A 16,432-nucleotide genomic window follows, 5' to 3' on the forward strand; every position below is an offset into this window, starting at 1 on the left:
TGCTCTGGGAAGTGCAGCCATGAGGGCTCGTGGGCCAGCAGGTTGATGCTTGCAGGATGTCTGCATGCTCCTTCATTTTCATCAAGTCTCCACAAAGCCTTTCCTGCTAGTTTTCCAAAAAATCTCTTTGTAGTAACAAGTTTGCAGCCTGTGATAAATCCAAGGGGTAAAACTGTACCATCTCTTATAATCTGGCAAAATGTGCATCTTTATTCTTACATCACCAAAACCATTTCAATTTCTTTTGCAATGCTGAGAAAATGCATTCCTTGTTCCAAAGAACTTCTAAGCTGCCCAAGTGGTGGGTAGGTATGACTGCAAAGCAATGAAGTGTTGTCAGTTCGGATCATTTTATGTCCTGTGTATCATTTTCCCCATACTCCCAGATGAAAAAGACTCAAGACTCTTAAGCTTTCTTATTTAAACCCTCCCTGTATCTAAAATCAGTTAGGTTATCCCTGCAGCAGCATCTCTCAGATGAGGAGAGAATGATTATCTGCGTGGAACTAGCCAGTACAGCATGTTTCCCTCACTTGCTGGGCTGAGTGACAGGGTGACAGATGGATAATTGTAGCTAAAGCAGGCTGTAAAGCAATGCTTTTGTCAGCTGATGTCACTGTGAGCTTCAAGGTGAAGGGAAGCAGTCAAGGAATGAGGGAAAGGGAAAACAGAAAATCAAGCTAAGTTTTACTAGCAACCCTTTTCAACCTGAAAATTAAAACATTGTTTTTTTCCTCTCTGTCCCATAGAAACCTTTTCTGTCTGAGGAACAGAGAGTGGACTATGTCCAGGTAGATGAACAGAAGACTCAAGCTTTACAGAACACTAAGCAGGAATGGACAGATGAACGACAATCAAAAGTATAAAGGAAGAAGATTTGGGATCTGGAGGGGTTTTTTTTTTGCACTGGAACCACAATGTTAATGAAGCAGCTATCACAGGAGAGCTCAAAGGAAGAGAGAGTTCTAAGATGCTTACAGTCTGTAGAGGCATTTTTACTGGAAACCTTGGATTTCAGCTGGAAGAAGTATGTTGAGCGAGTGAGTGGTTCACTGATGACTCAAGTAATGCATTAGCCTTTTACTGCCCTTGCCAGTGTGCTCCATGGTACCATTTCCTGGCATGATTCTGCAACGAGTCATACACTTAATGTTAACAAATCCACTACAAGTTGTATTAATCTAGTTCGTCCTGCCTTCTCCCTCTGTTGCATAATTCCTAGTTGCTAAAGCTATTTTTTGATATTCCTACAAATGCTGCAGGTGCTCGGAGTGCTTTTGTGGCAACAGGCATCTGACAGGTTTTGGTGACTAATCAACTAAGGGCTAAAATACTGAAACAATAATAATAACTTTTTGAATATATAGTGCTTAAGCAAAGAGAATTTTGAAAAATATTTTTCCCCTGGGTTTAAAAGGTCTGGCTGTGAGCTGAAGCTGTCAGAACTCAAAACAGAACTACGTGCCCATGCGACTGAAATGCGTGGTCTGTGACCCTCTGGATGGTGGTCCTTGTACTCAGCTTCTTCTCTCCATTGTGGCTCATACCTGTCACTTTTCTGTCTGATTCCTACTGATGTTTCCTCCCCTGTCTTGGGAAGTGTCTTCAGCACAGCACAGCTGCTCTTCTTGTAGGAGGCTGCAGCCACACAGCTCTTGGCTGGCCAAAAAATAGAAAGGGAAGCTGTGAGCCTGTTTCTGCAAGCCTTGAGAGAACTGGCAAAGGATCAAGACTGCTTTCATCTGAACAGCAGAAGGAATGCCATTGGAATGCTGGTAGCAGTCGTCAATCTGATTGTTTCACTAGACCCACCCCAAAATAAAAAAGAGCATTAGGAAGTGCAGTGTGCTCTGGGAGGCCAGGAGCCTGCCAAAACAGGACAACAATGTGCTCACACAGCATGAGGACCTCTGGGCTCAGGAAGCTTATCTACCTTGGGACTTGTTACAGGCACTATCTCAGGATGACATGTGTGTGTAGTTTATAAGATATTTAACTTTAAACACTTGGCTGTGGTCTTTATTTTACAGTGGCACACAGCCACTTGACTCATGGAAGTGGGCAGTGGTGCTGAGTGACCCACGCTGGGTTTGGTCTCACAGGCTTTGCTCCTGTAGGTGAGTCCCAGTAGCCATAAGAGGTCTGATCCTATCAACAGGGACAGACAGACAGGACCCTTACAAAAGATTTCTTCTCTGACAGTGCCAATTCCCTGGCCTCCCTTCATGTGCCTGTTGTTACCACTCAGTTCATTGCTGTAACCTGACATCCTAAAAATTCTAATCTACAAACAGAGGTCATAGAAATGCCATTTCAGAAACCACTGGCATGTCAAGGCTCCTACTCAGCTTGTTCCTTACCCCCTGTGTGCTCCAATCATTCTGGCACTCTGGGAGGCCATCGCTCATCCCATGGCATAGGCAGCATAGCTAACAGAAACACAGTTTTCCTCCTACCTCAAGAGAGCTGAAGGGCTTGCAGGTCTCACTGCTTCTTTAGCCCAGCCCCTGGGGATCTGTGGTGACCAGGATCTCACTGGGTTACCCTGCAAGAACAAGGTTCACCAGCACCTTCACTGCCTGGGGCAAACGGGGCACCCAGGCCTGCAGTGTGAAGTGTCCTGGACCAGAGCTGCTTGGAAATTGGGGTGAGTCCTGCAGGTAGCTGACCTGCTGTTCCCTCCTGCCCCACTCCTCCCCCCTCACCAAAGCTCTCAAATTGAAGTTGATGTTCATAAAAATTTTGAAAGTAATTCCTACTTTTCCACATGCATCTTGTCTGTCTGGTGTGAAATTTAGTTTGTTAAACGCAGCTGTTTTCTTCTCTAACTGACTTAGCAGAGCTGGGAGCACCCGTGCCCTGGGAGTGGTGTTGTGACAGGGGAGAGGCAGTGGAGATCTGCACCTGCACAGAGGTGTCAGAGAGAGGGAAGCAGGGGAGGGCCACGGGTACTGAGACCTTTGCCTTTCTGCTCAAAAGAATTGCCTTTCTTTCAAAGTGTGCAGATAACATGTGTCACTGAAAGCTCTTGGTATGTGCTGATGCACTGAAAGGGTTAAAAGACGAGCTAAAAGGCATTTTAAATTACAGACAGACAACCTCCACAAGGGGTGAGTGAAGTTATGTTCTGCTACTGCAGATCCCAGGTTGTGGAGTGATGGAGCAGCCTCTGATGCAGATCAGAATCTCATACAGATCAGCTCATGTTTGACTGGAGTGTTTCCTTTCATGCTGTCAGAAAATCTTCTGAAGTGGAAAAACACCAAGTTATTGGAGACAACTGACTCACTTGTTATTCTAGTTTATTGTAAAAATATTTAAACTTCAACAAACCTGGCTAACAGATCATTCAGAAGTTTAGAGAAGAAAGAGCTGTATCTGGATTTCTACTCCCCTAAAAGGACATAAGCATATAGCTTGGCAGGGACTGTCCTTAGAGGAGAACGGCCCCTTTCAACTTCCTGTGTCCCCTGCTTGCCCTCACAACACTCTTATCTTGATCAAATGCTGCTCACCGGTTTCTAACTTTTAACTTAGAGCTAAGTTTGAGGGTTTATTCTGATTTTTCATGTGATGTCCATTTTTACCAGCTGCTACAGGGCCCATGACCTTCTTTGCAGGTACAACACATGAAACAGGAGCAATTAAAAAATACTGGGGAAAAAATTTAAAAGCAGAGCAGTCCTTCTCAAAGGCTTTTTTTCCTTTTTTTTTTTTTGGTCAAATTCCTCAATACTTCAAAGAGGGTAAAGAGGAGCAGGATGGTGAGAGGATGGCAAAGCCAAATCTGCTGTGGCCACCTCACCACTGAGGATTTGGGTGTGAGGGGAGCTGCAGCAGCCACGACTGACAAACCTGTGGGCCAGTACCCATAGAGCAAACTGCTGGCAGTGGAGGAGTGTTACAGAGCAAAAAGGAGTTGCTGTTCAGTTAAGGCTGTTCTTAAATCCTAATCCCTTGGCCAAGAAGGAAAGAAAACATGAAAACTGAGTCAGCTCTTGACAGTGTCATGACTGAAAATATAACCCAGGCCAGAGCCCTTGGTTAGTACTGGCCCTGGGGCCAGCCAGGCACACTCCTGATGATGATCTCTTTTTGCCATGGGTCTGTTACTTGTGTGTGTATTTTTTGCAAAAGTGTGGTGAGAGCTGATGCAGAGAGATGCTCTGCACCTGAATGAGCACAGAGTGGCCAGTGGTCCCTCAGCAAACTCTGCTGAGGGAATTGGCACTGCCCAGCCCAGGTATTGTAGTGCCTTCTCCAGCACTGCTGGGGCCTCTCATTAAAAATAGGGAGAGCACTAAATGAGCAGAACTGTTTTGGTTTAATTGGAAATGTCACCTTGTGGAGTTGCTGCATGAAGCTTGGTTGCAGAATTACATGGAAAACAACCAAGCTCAATGGTTTGAGTCCTGTGGTTATTGCTGGGTTCCCCCCACTGAGGTGTTTAATATGGCCTTACTCTCTCCTTCAATGACTGCACATTTGACCAAGGCATAGCAGGTCCACAACTCATTTGCTTTTTGGACATTTCCCATATAAATGTCACATTTCTAATTCCTTTATGACAGGAGGCAGCATTAATTTCCTTACTGGCAGAAATGAACACTTAACCTGAGAAATGCCAGCAGCCATGTAACTGGAGCAAGGTGTTTTCAGCCAGCTCACTTTGCCAGTGGTAGCACCTGCTTTCTTCATTGTCACTAACTACATCCTCGATGTAGATTTTGGAGTTGCATTCACTTGCAGTAATTCAGAAGTTCAGTAATTCAAAGACCATCAGATGCTGTGATGAGAACGAAGTACAGGGCAATGCCTTCCCTTTGTCCCCCCGTTCTGCAAAACTTGCTCAGGTTTAAAAAAAAATGAAAGCCACCAAAATAGCAGACATTTGCCATGTCAAAGCCAGGATATTTTTTGTTTTCAAATAAAAATAAACTTTTTCTTGTGCAAATGAAGCATTATACTTTTTTTGTATTTGTAAATCTGTGGGGAAGCATTAAACAGTCATCTCTGTTACGAAGGGACAAGTCATTGCTAGAGGGAAGGGGCTCACCTTCCTCATGTTTCATTGTAATGTTTGGTGTATATATTTGTACATTAAACTGTATCTTTTTTTCTAATAAATTAATATAAAAGGTAGTTGTGATCTTTAATTATTTTGGTAAGTGAAGGTGCTTATGGGATAAGCTCCCACATCTTTCCAGTTTTACATTCTCTTATTAGGCAGTGACTGGTTCATATAAAATATTTGGATGCAAGTTGAAACAAATTTGCAAACAAATGTCATATGCCTGTGTATCAGGGAGATTATCTGCAGAGTAACAAAGAACTGTGAAGTTGTGACTTGGACTCGTGTCTGTGTCCTCCTGGGACAGGAAGAGCTGCAGTCCCCCAGTCCCAACCACAGCCAAAGGGCAGGAAGGGGCCACAGCTCCTGACCAACCATGTAGAGCACGAGCACAAATTTATTCAGCACATGCTCCAGGCTTGGATTCCAAGGCTGGTTGTTATTTAACCTGGTCTTTTAATTGCTCTGTGCTGGGCAGTGTAGTTGCTGGTAATACAATTTCCACATGCAGCAAGCTAGGGGATCCTTTCAATGTGCTCATCCTGGGATTTGGAAGTTGAAACAAGGCAGTCCATGGGAGCAGAGCTGAGCAAGCCTTGCTGCTAACAAGCCAGGTAGTGTGGAAATAGTTTATTTATTGCTTCAGGCAAGTGCCACTTTTGGATCTGCATGCGTTGTAATCTGGCTGGAGACGCAGCGTGGGGATGGAGGGAGGTGGAGCACTTGGAGAGCCCTGATGGAAACTTGGCTGCTCAGCTCAAGACACACAGACACGTGTGGCTCAGATAAGCCCTCGCCTGCAGGCTTGATAGAAGGGAACTCCGTGACATTTTGTGTTTGGTCTTCAAGGGAGGGCAGGTCAGACAAATAAAAGGTCAGATAAAGTCTGACTGACGTTTCACTGCTCTTCCATGTGCTCTGCCCAGCAGAAATGGCAACGACCCTTTCACCAGGGAGCACTTCCCAGAAATGAGCCCTCCCTCAATGCCCCTCCTCCCAGAGCCTCGGGGGGAAACAACTGTGTCAAAAAACAACCGCATCAGCCCTGCCACCGTGGGGTGAGCCAGGAAGCTCTCACACTTCCACACCTCCATGCAAAGTGCTTTACTGATTGGATAATAATAACAACAATAATAACAATAATATGAAAAAACTGACAGCAAAATGTCTGGATATGTAAGCACTTGGCTCTATAGAGGCTGGCCTCTCTAGTTACATCTGCGTTTTCAAACCACATCCAATATTTCCCTGAAGCAAAAAGCCACAGAGCAGCCAGCCAGGTAGCAAATCCAGGTTATCTTCGTGGGGTGTGAAAAACAAACCTCTCCAAAAAGGCAGTAATTCTCCATCATAGAATCAGAGAATATACCTTGAGTTGGAAAAGATCCACAACAAACACTGAAGTCCAGCTCCAGGTCCTGCACAGCACAGCCCCAAGGATCACATCATGTGCCTGAGAGCCTTGTCCAAACTGCTCTTGAGCTCTGGCAGGCTGAGTGCTGTGACCACTTCCTTACAGAGGCTGTTCCAGTGCTCACCCTCTGGGTGAGGAAGCTTTTTCTCATATCCACCCTCTCAGCCCAGCACTTTTTTGTCTCCTCAACTCTTCTGGTTAAAGTGCAATTGCTTTGGTCTTTTTTAGCCAGAGCTGCCCAGGAGAGCATCTGCCTTGGAAACAGGCATTCCTTCATAGTCCTTGGGCTCTGTATCAGCTCAACACAACAGTGGTGATTGCTCATTTCTCTCCAGGAGATCTCCGTGATTTTTGGCAACAGAGCCATACTTTACTTCCAGTTTTTCATGTGGCTTTTGCAGGACAGTGACTTCCCCCAAGCCAGTGGCAGTAGCAGAAACAACACTGAATTTGTGGGGTCTTGGTCCTGCACTTTTGCTAGCAACTTATGCAGGCTTCACACTGTGTTTTGACAGGTCTTAAGATCTGCATTTCCCCATCAAACAGCATCCAAAGCTCCTCTTCCAGTTGTTTAGGGCACAGAGTGCAGAGGGACTCAGGGGTTATACATATTTATGGGAGCACACTGGGAGCCAGGGGTACCACATCCAGCACAAACAAAGGATGCACTGGCAGAGGCTCAGCCCATTCCCACCTGGGGAGCTGATCCCAGGCCCTGTTGTAAATGCAGGAGGGAGCAGGGAGCAACCCAACCTTTCATTCACTGTCCTGTTTTGTTCTACTTTGATTTTCCTTTCACATCCAATTTTAGCATAAGCTCATTGTTAAACAGCCCCAGCATCCTGCTCTGACAGCTTTGGGATCTTGGCATATCCATCACTGTGTAAGAGCCTGAAAAGCCCTTGCTCTCTGGTGGGCTCACACTGAGGGCCTTAAAGCTTGGAGCAATTTGAGGGGGTGTTTTCATGGCATGTGTTTGTGGTGGTTGTTGCACTTCAGTTTTCTCCTTCGTTCAGAAATTCCATTCTTTGTCAGGAGCTCAGCTTCTTGGAATTGCCTCTGACTGCTGCTATCTTCACATGGCTGGCTTTGCCACTGCTGCTGTCATTTCTTAGCATCCTTCCCAGCACGAGCAGCATGGGGGAGACCTGCTCTGTATTTTCCCCCAGAAGAGGAAAACCACAGACCCCTCCCATGAAGCATCCTTTCTGCTTCTGTCACTCTGCCAGCACCTTGGTTTTCTCTGGGAAGCCACAGAGTGTTTTGTAGAGTTACACAACAGTGAAAAGGACAAGACATCAAATACAGACAGCACTGGCAGGTGTCTGCAAGCACTTGAGGAGGTGCCAGAAGGCAAATAGAGCTTTTTCCCTTACATTTCCAGATCAAAATTCAGAACAAGCTTTAAATGCAACCTTTTATACAGCCTGAAAGTGAGAATTCCTCTACAGAAAGACATGGAGCACTGAGCAACAAAGGAATTCATTAAATCCCCAAGGTCTCCATAACTCTTCCATGTCTCTGTTTAGCATTAATGTGGCTTTCAGGAAGCAGCCAGGCTTATCAGGCAAAGGGAGACAAAGTTTACAGGAGGAGTCCCAGTGGGGCTTGTGTGTCCCTACTGCAGTGGCATCCAGCTGATTTCCCTGCCACCAGCCCCAATGGACACTGAGCTGTTCCCCTTCCCACCTGAGCTGCCTGAGGACGTGCCCAGCCAGGGGCTGTGACAGCTGTGCCCACGAGGGCTGCAGGGACAGACTGACCCTCTCCTGCCTCCTGCTGCTGCTGCTCCCCCTGACAAACAGCCTCACACCCACAGGGCTGTGTCCAGGCCCCTTGGGGCCAAAAATCCAGAGGCTGAGAGATTTGCCCTTGGCCACAGGAGCAGGTGACTCAGTCATATCTTAGGGTATGTTCATTTAGACTATGAGGAAATTATTTTAAAGCCTTGAGCAAGCCCAGAGTACTGACCCTGGCAAATGAAGTTCCCCCATAATGGTAAGGGCTTCCCAGAAGAAAATTTATCTGGCTTTTGGTGTAAATTTCATGCATGAAGATGAGGCAGGCAGCAGAACAGCAAGGCGGGCTGTTTACAGTTCAAAACAATAGATGTCTTTTTAAAAGTGTTTTTAAAATAAAAAATAGAAGATTCATCATTTCTTTGGTTTAACTTCCTCCACAGTTAGTCAGAAATCATCAGGAAATGGCACCAAAGGAAATCCGTCCCGTTCTGCCTGCTCAGCACAAGGAATGTGCTCACCCCAGGACAGGGGAGGGGGGGCTCTGCCCTTCAGAGCTGAGCAACTCACCAGAGACAGCTCAGGAGGGAACTTGCATGACATGTAAAGACAAAATGACAGGGAGAAAAAATAAAGATGGGTTTCCACAATCAGCACGCTCAGAATCTGACTTTTGCACCAAATTAAAATTTGGAATAGCCAGAAATGTCAGTAATTCTTTTTTCCATGTTTATATATGGGGGAAAAAAACCCCAAGATGAATAGCCCTTAGCTATGGACATTATCTGTCTTCACAGAACCCAAAAGCACCTCAGCCACCACTGGTGGCTATTGCTTAAGCAGAAAATGGGGGAGCTCATCACCATGGTTGGTTATTAGGAAAAAGCAATCACAGCACAAATTATATTCCATGACTACTGAAAGTCTTTGCCAGCACCAAGTGCTTTCTTCACCAAAGTATTCTCCTTTTTATCTCCCCTCTGCTGTTGGGGTGACGGCCACCAGGCCACACATGATTTGAACAGCAGATAAGGATTCTCTCTAGACCTTTTGAAGGACAGATATTTGCATGCTTTCCGAGCCAAAATAAAAGGTGATGGCTTGGGATGTGGAAGTTTTGTTCCCCTGAGCTCCTACCCACTGAAGCCTTGGGCAAAGCTGAGGGGAAATCCAGGACTCAGGCCCTCAAGTTAAAGCAATTCACCTGGATTTGTTCTCATAAAGGGCATTTTTCATCAACTGCTTGGTAACAAAATCAGTCAACATGCTGTTCTGGCTGATGTTAAATTGGCTGTAGAATCATTGCTGCCCTTGCCTGTTCCCAGCCCCACAGTGTCCACTGCTAAGGTCCACGATGTCCAGTCTGCTTCTACCAAGGCTGAGCAACCCAACTTGGATTTATCAAAGCCAGAATTTCTGGTATGGGTTGTTGTTTGTGCCACCAAGTTAGACACACAGGACAGAGCTCAAGGACACCCTTCAGGCAGGGCTCACCTCCTCCTCCCCATGTCTCAGGCTGTCAGACACCTTCCTTATGTGCTTCTTCCTCACTTCACAGCCCATCTGAAAGACTCCCAGCCCTGAGGGCCTGCCAGTGGAACAGTACATGCTGGAACTGAAAAGCAAGCAGACCTCTATCTGTATAAAAGATTTTTATCTCTGTAATGGTATCTATATATAGCTTGAGGACACATCTATGTATCTAGTCTCAGAAGCAGAAGGCATCTGTCTCTTACGCTGGGACACAGAGGCATGTGGGGGCTGGCCTGGAGCTGCACTGTTCCTCAGGGAAGAGCAGAGTTTGCATTTCTGTGTCTGCCTGGCTGCTCAGGGCCTGCTCTGCCATGCCTGTGCACACCAAGACCTTGGAGGCCGTGCCCACCCCAGCAGGTCCCTGCACTGCCTGGGAAAGGGACAGGAAAATGCCATTTTTCCCTGTCACCTTCCCTGTGCAGAGCTGCCCGGGGGCAGTGTGACCACCAGCAGCAGCTTGGGCTGTGACAGGGATGGTGCAGAACTCCAGCCATGGTGACTGCAGTTTCCAATTGCATTTATTGCCATGGGAAATGTGCTCTCTCTGCTCTCAGTGCCGTGTGGCTCTGAGCCCATGCTGTGGCTCCCGGGGTCAGGCTTTTAAGGGACAGTTAAGACAAATAAGGTGCAGCCACCTGTAACAACTCTGCTCCTGATCAGGTCAGTGAGGGATGGCTACAGCCAGGTTCACTCCTAGCAGTTCCCATGCTGTCTGTGAGACCCATTGCAATATTGGTCATGGGTTTTGGTTTGCTAGCAGTGGCCACTACTGCAGAACTGGGATGGCACTGGTGACACCAACTCTGCAGCTCCTCAGTGCCAGTGCTGCTGTCACAGGGTTCTGGCACACAGCAAGGCAGAGGTGTGAGCACTGCATTAGCTGGAAATGCCTTGGTACAAACATCTCCCCTCCAGTGCTTGGGCTCCTTGTCCCAGGGAGATAACCAGCAGTATCAGGCTGTGCCCAGGCAGAGCAGGGTGCACCAGCCACGGGTGGGAACCTGCCAACACCCAGAGCCTTTAGGGTGGAAGGGCCCCAAGCCACACCATGGCTGTCCAGTCCATGACAGTTTTGCATGCAGGAATCTTTGCAGTCCCTGTTTTTGTAATTTTTGCCATGTTTTACCTTCTGAAGCAGGCAGAAAGCTGTCCATGTTAATGTAGTTGCTTTTACCCTGTGACATGGGCACTTGTGTGGTTGCTGGATGGTTCCCCAGACACCCCATGGTGGGTGGTGTTCCTAGACCAGACTCAGAGACATCTGAGCCCCAGGAACAGCCACCACAGTTAATCCTGCTCTGATGCTGGCCCATTGCCCCCCACTCCAAACCCACGACCTCCAGGGGTGGGTGGCACCCTGGTGAAGGATGGCCCAGCTGATGGTGTTTGCAATGAACTCCCTCTCTGGCTGCCTCTGCAGCCTCACAGCCCCAGGCCCTTCTCAGCTGGTGCCTCAAGAACAAAGTGATGCCATTTCCTTCACAAGCTCAATTCACAGGCAGCCCTGCTGTGGCCACACTGCCACTATCAGTTCTCAAGTGGGGTTTTGCTGCTCCCCCCTTGCAGGGACACAGAAGCTACCATCACCTTCTCTGTGCACTTTCTGCTGGGTGCAGAAAAAGACTCTTTCCATGACACTGCAGAGCCCAGTGCCTGTGACTGCATTGCCCTGAAACACCAACCCCACCACTGTGTGAGGAATGGAAGGCTCATCCATCACTAAGATGCTGTGTGTGCTTGCAAACTAAACCCCACACTTGCATTCATCAGAGAAAAACCTGCCAGAATTGGGGATTCATGGGGGATTGCCTGTACTCCCTTTCTGGTTTTGCTGATTAATTTTATACACAGAAGGAGAATTCTTGCAAAAAACAAGACTGAGGTTGTGCTGTGATGTTTAAGGGTGTAGGGATGATGAAACCCAGGGGAAGAGGGGATATTGTTGAATAGGCATGATGGAAACCAAGCAAATGGCTTTTCAGCAAACAAATGTCTCTGTCACTGCCTGCACACTCTCAGCCTGCAAAACCTTAACACTTCAAAAAACAATAGGAGCCAAAGCAACTGATTATAATGCAAAGGCCACTTCATAGCTGTGAAAGTAATAGCAATAGGCAGCTAATAAACATTTTCATTTTAGCTGATCACAAAGAAAGGTGAAATAAGCTGAGAGCAAAGCATGTGCACAGGCTTGTGCTGTTAACATGTGTGTGTTCCACACTTTGGAAATGTGCATGAAATTTGGCCACAGGGCTTTCAGCAGTAGCCAGAGCATCCTTGTTCCAGCTGCCTATGGAGCACAGGGCACTGTCCTGTGCTCAGCATTCTTGTGCCCTGAAACATGTCCAGCCCTTGACATTTTTTTCCCTCCCAGGCAATGTGGTGGACAACAAAACTTCACCTCCCTAGCCATGCTACCTAGTGAAACCAGCTGTTTTATAGCTGATACTTGGAACACCCATTCTCACCTCTGGGATGATGATGGCTTGTGTAAAAAGAAGGGAAGAGCACAGAAAGGAACGTGGCACTCTCTGCTTGGCTGACTTTCTACAAATACCGTGCTCAGCTCTCTCATCTGCATGCTCAGCACAGCAGCTTCTCCCGACCCTGCCAGGCTGATGGGATCTGATTTTCAACATTTTCCTGGAAGATCACTCTCCATCCATCCTCTCCCCAGTAATTCTTGAGCCCACTGCCCACCTTATTTTCAAATAAGTAAATGTCTTGCTTGCAAATTTTGTGAGAGCAGGTAATCAGGCTGAAAAAAACCAAAAGAGGCAAGAGAATTAATGAAACCCTGGGAAAAAAAAAAAACTTGATTGGGAGTTGGTGGCTATTAGAGAACAGAAAATCCACTCTTCACTTAAGGTTTCTCTCTCATGTGGATTCACTGGTGCCTAGTAAAGCATGAACTTCCATTTGACTTTTTCCTGTGGTTAGAACATTTGCAGTGTGTGGCTTCTCTGATGTCTTTTAAGCAACAGAGTTGTGCTGCAGCCTTGGAGAACTCAGTCTGCCAGTCCCCCAGCATAAACCATAAACCCATAGAAAACTATCCCTTCGTTTACCTAGTAGTTCTGTGGCACATGGGGCTGCTTGCAAGATGCAGCATTTCCCACAAAAATGGAAATTTTTGGCAAAAGGACAAGTGGCAAAGGCAGGTTGTGTATGGTGGGAGCCACTCCATCTGACAGTACCAGCTCAGGCTCCCTCCTCCACTGTGACCAGCCTCTCATCTGTCTCTAGAGCCTCTCAGTTACCTCTGTGAAGGCCCAGTTTTGGTTAAATTCTTAGTGCTTGTGCTAAATTCTAAACTCAAGTATCTTTTTTGGTTTATTTCACTTTGTATAAAAAAAATTAGTCCCACATTCAAAAAAAATCCATCTCTTGGACAATTTTGAAACCACCCTATTTCAATGTCATTGATTTGGTGCTTCTTCTATCAGCAAGGTATTGAAAACAAGCATTTCAATTTCAAAATACTTGTAATACTACTGTTTGCATCTAATTCTGTGTCTCCCTTTCAGGATCAGCTTTTCAGAGGCTTGTGAGCACTCAGTAACACAGTGAGATGCCTTGATGGCATCTCACAAGTGCCTAAGCTCATTTGTCCAAGCCTTTTTCTGGTTTGTTCTGGTTTTTTTGCAACTCTAGATAAAAGGTATGTGCTGCCCTTATCTTCCATTTCACTGACACACTTAAGGAACTGAAATGGAAGATTTTCCTTTATAAGCATCTGTAGCTTTGTCCCTCTTTATTCCTGCTTAGCCAAATGTCTCATTTTATTGTTATTTTTTGTCCCCATTTATTTCTTTGGTATGAAACTAATGCCTGATGGGCTGTAATTTCCAGGAGTACTTTAAACTGATTTTAAGACAAGATTGATTTCCATTGGCAGTGTTATATTTTTTTGGAGGCTGTGCTGCTAGCTCCTTCCTCTGTTGCCATGGCACAGCCCCCCCCACACACACCCAGATCCTTTTTCCCCAAGCCAGGTATGCTCCTTTTCCTTGGCAGGGACAGAAACATTGGGAATCTGCTTTGGTCCCCAATTTGTATAATTTGATTAGGCTGATGATTTTAGCTTTCTTGCTTCTACAGGTTTTATTTGTTCTATAGTTAAAATGATGAGTGTAAGGGCAGGGAATGGCTCTCGTGGTCCTGACCAAGGGTTCTCCAAGCTGCAGCCTCTGAGGTTTCTAAAACAGCTCCAGCACCTGCCTCACACCTTGTCTTATCACCCTGAGTCCCCTGTCACAGACAGGCCCCAGGAATGAACCCCGAGGTGATGGAAACAATGAATCAATGCATTGGTCACCGGTCAACCCAAACCCTCTGAAGTGTTTGGAGCAGGGCAGCCATGCCATTTCCTCAGGTGACAATTACACCTCCTTAAGTGTCTGCTAATGCCAGCAGAGACTGAATCAGAATTGCCCAGTGTACACACACACACACACACACATATGGTACATATGGTTCTGGAAAATAAAAAAGGTTTGTCCTGGGACAGTCCCAAAGCCAAAACTGAGCCCTCCCCCCTCAAACCAAGACTAATCTTCCAAGCCTAAGCCTCGATCCTGAATTTGTATGAGATACCGTACTCAGTTCCTGCTTTTCAAAACCCTTCTCATAAACCTACTCAGGAAGTAACAGACCAAACCAAGAATAATTCTATTACACCAATTGCATCATATTGTAGTATTTATTTTGTTTTCCCTTAAAATAAACCATTGAATGGTAATGTTAAACAGAGAAGTCAGGCAACGGAGACTTCCATGAACCTTGGTCAATTGCTCAGTAGATGGAACCAGAACAGCTTCTTCACCAAACAGAAACTCTTTCACAGGGAAGTACTTCAGAAATCTTCTCAAATCTGTTGTTATTGAGAGCCTTACACCTGCAAAGAACACGAGGAGCCTAAGGGCAGGAACAGCAACCAGCTGCTGCAATGGGAGCCACGGGAGTTCTGCCTTTCTGCCTCCCAGCAATTTTTGCAACTGTGGCATAACTCCAGATTAGTTTTTCCTTCCCTTTCTTTCTTTTCCTCTTTCTTTTCTCTCTTCTCTATACAAAGCCAGCAATTTAAAAGTTCAAATTTCACCAGCATTCAAGTTTGAGAGGCAGAAGCTGGATATGGCTGGGAAGAGGAGAGACAGCTCCCAGGCCAAGTCCTGCCCCAGTCCCTGCTCCTCGGCAGGGGCTGAATGGGAGGGACAGGGGAAGTGACACCTTCTTCCCTCATGTGACAGGAGAGGTGACAACCAGTCTGTGGCTTTAGCACTCCTACACTGTTCAGCATAAATATCACATCTGCAGGGTGCTTGGAAAAGGGGCTTAAAGTCCCAGGTTTTGTGTACAATTTTTGCATCTTGTGGGCTCCAAAACCAGCCCTGAGACAAACCCGGTCACTACTCAGGGTCTCTTGAGGTGTGGTCCTGGAGAAAGGGGCTTGTGATCTGATTTTCTTACATTCTGTAGTTTTGCAAGGTTTGAATGAATCCAGCTATAGAGGGTCCCAGTTCTGGAGCCCAATTTCTTATCAACATTTTACAACTCAGAGAGAGGGAAACAAAGATCGTTAAAAGAGACTGGCAGAATATGGTACCCTTAAATCCAAGCTGGACAACAGTGGGTGGAGTTTTTCCTGTCATGTCTCTGTTCAGGTAAGAATTAGTTAAATAACATTGAAACTCCTTCTGGTATTAGGCTTTTTAGATGATGCTGATGCCTTGTTTCTCTCCCAGAAACCTCCTCACCCAATTTTAACCACACCTGACAGCAGCAAAGATCCCCAAAGCACTCTGCTTTGGCAAAGCTCATGGAAAACTGGGAGTCAAGGAGAACTCTTGGTGCCCTTGTATGGAAAAAGGCTGGGTCAAGGATTGACTCATTGTTATGACTGGAGTGCTGGATCAGGAAATCAGCCTCAAGCCCCATCTCAGCCCCCTGGAATCCCATCTCTGCTGCTGCCATGGTTTGTTTCCTTCCCTTGCAGGCAGCATGGAATCGAGGTGTTTCTCAGACACTTCAGTGCCTGAACTGTGAAAGAAGCAGCCTTGTTTACTGCTCACTCCCCCATGCAGATAGATGTCTTACTGGCCACCAGGAAAAATGCTAATGACAGCATTTTAACTCTCCTGGGTTTAAACTGGGATTGAACAAGCCTGAATAAATTTAGATTTTATAATTTCAGATCACAATCACAGTATTAAAAAAAATAGTTGAGTTGTGATTTTTATCTCAACTTTATCAGCAAAACAACAGCCTCCAGTAAGGTAGGTTGTGCTCTATTTTGGATTCAGTGCTACTGAGCAGATGGTATTTATTGACAAACCTGCTGCTAAACTGTTTGCATTCCCGGGGCTGTAGGTAGAGTCAGCCCACAGCACACTCACTACTCATTGGTAAAATACTCATTTCCCTGGAAAACCATCTGAGTCATTCAGCCATGGCAGGAGCCCAGAACCATCCATTCCCTCCACTGCCACTATCCCCAAGCACTATTTATATGCATCCAAGCCTGGACCACATTTCCTGTCTGATGCCTTCACTACCTGCCCTATAGTAAACAGAAGGCAGCAAAATGAATGAGATGTAAATTGTACATATAAATTTCCACTTTTCATCTTTACTAAAATGAACTAAAGCATAGGTGCAGGAGAGTGGCCATGAGCA

General features: G+C 46.1%; 1 protein-coding gene across 3 annotated transcripts in view; it reads left to right on the forward strand.

Moving 5' to 3' along the window:
- GAB3 (GRB2 associated binding protein 3) overlaps positions 1 to 5,142 on the forward strand; it is a 65,948-nt gene extending 60,806 nt beyond the window's left edge. For 2 of the 3 annotated variants that reach the window (XM_071442437.1, XM_071442438.1), the window contains exon 10: positions 750 to 5,142. In XM_071442437.1, coding sequence (XP_071298538.1) covers positions 750 to 866 — 117 coding nt within the window. In that variant the 3' untranslated portion in view covers positions 867 to 5,142. The remainder of the gene's footprint in view (positions 1 to 749) is intronic. The other variant, XR_011681573.1, reaches the window with a different exon arrangement.
- The last annotated feature ends 11,290 nt before the right edge of the window (positions 5,143 to 16,432 follow it).

This window comes from Agelaius tricolor, unplaced genomic scaffold, assembly GCF_023055355.1.
Source record: "Agelaius tricolor isolate 1412-34295 unplaced genomic scaffold, bAgeTri1.0.p SCAF_17, whole genome shotgun sequence".
NCBI lineage: Eukaryota > Metazoa > Chordata > Aves > Passeriformes > Icteridae > Agelaius > Agelaius tricolor.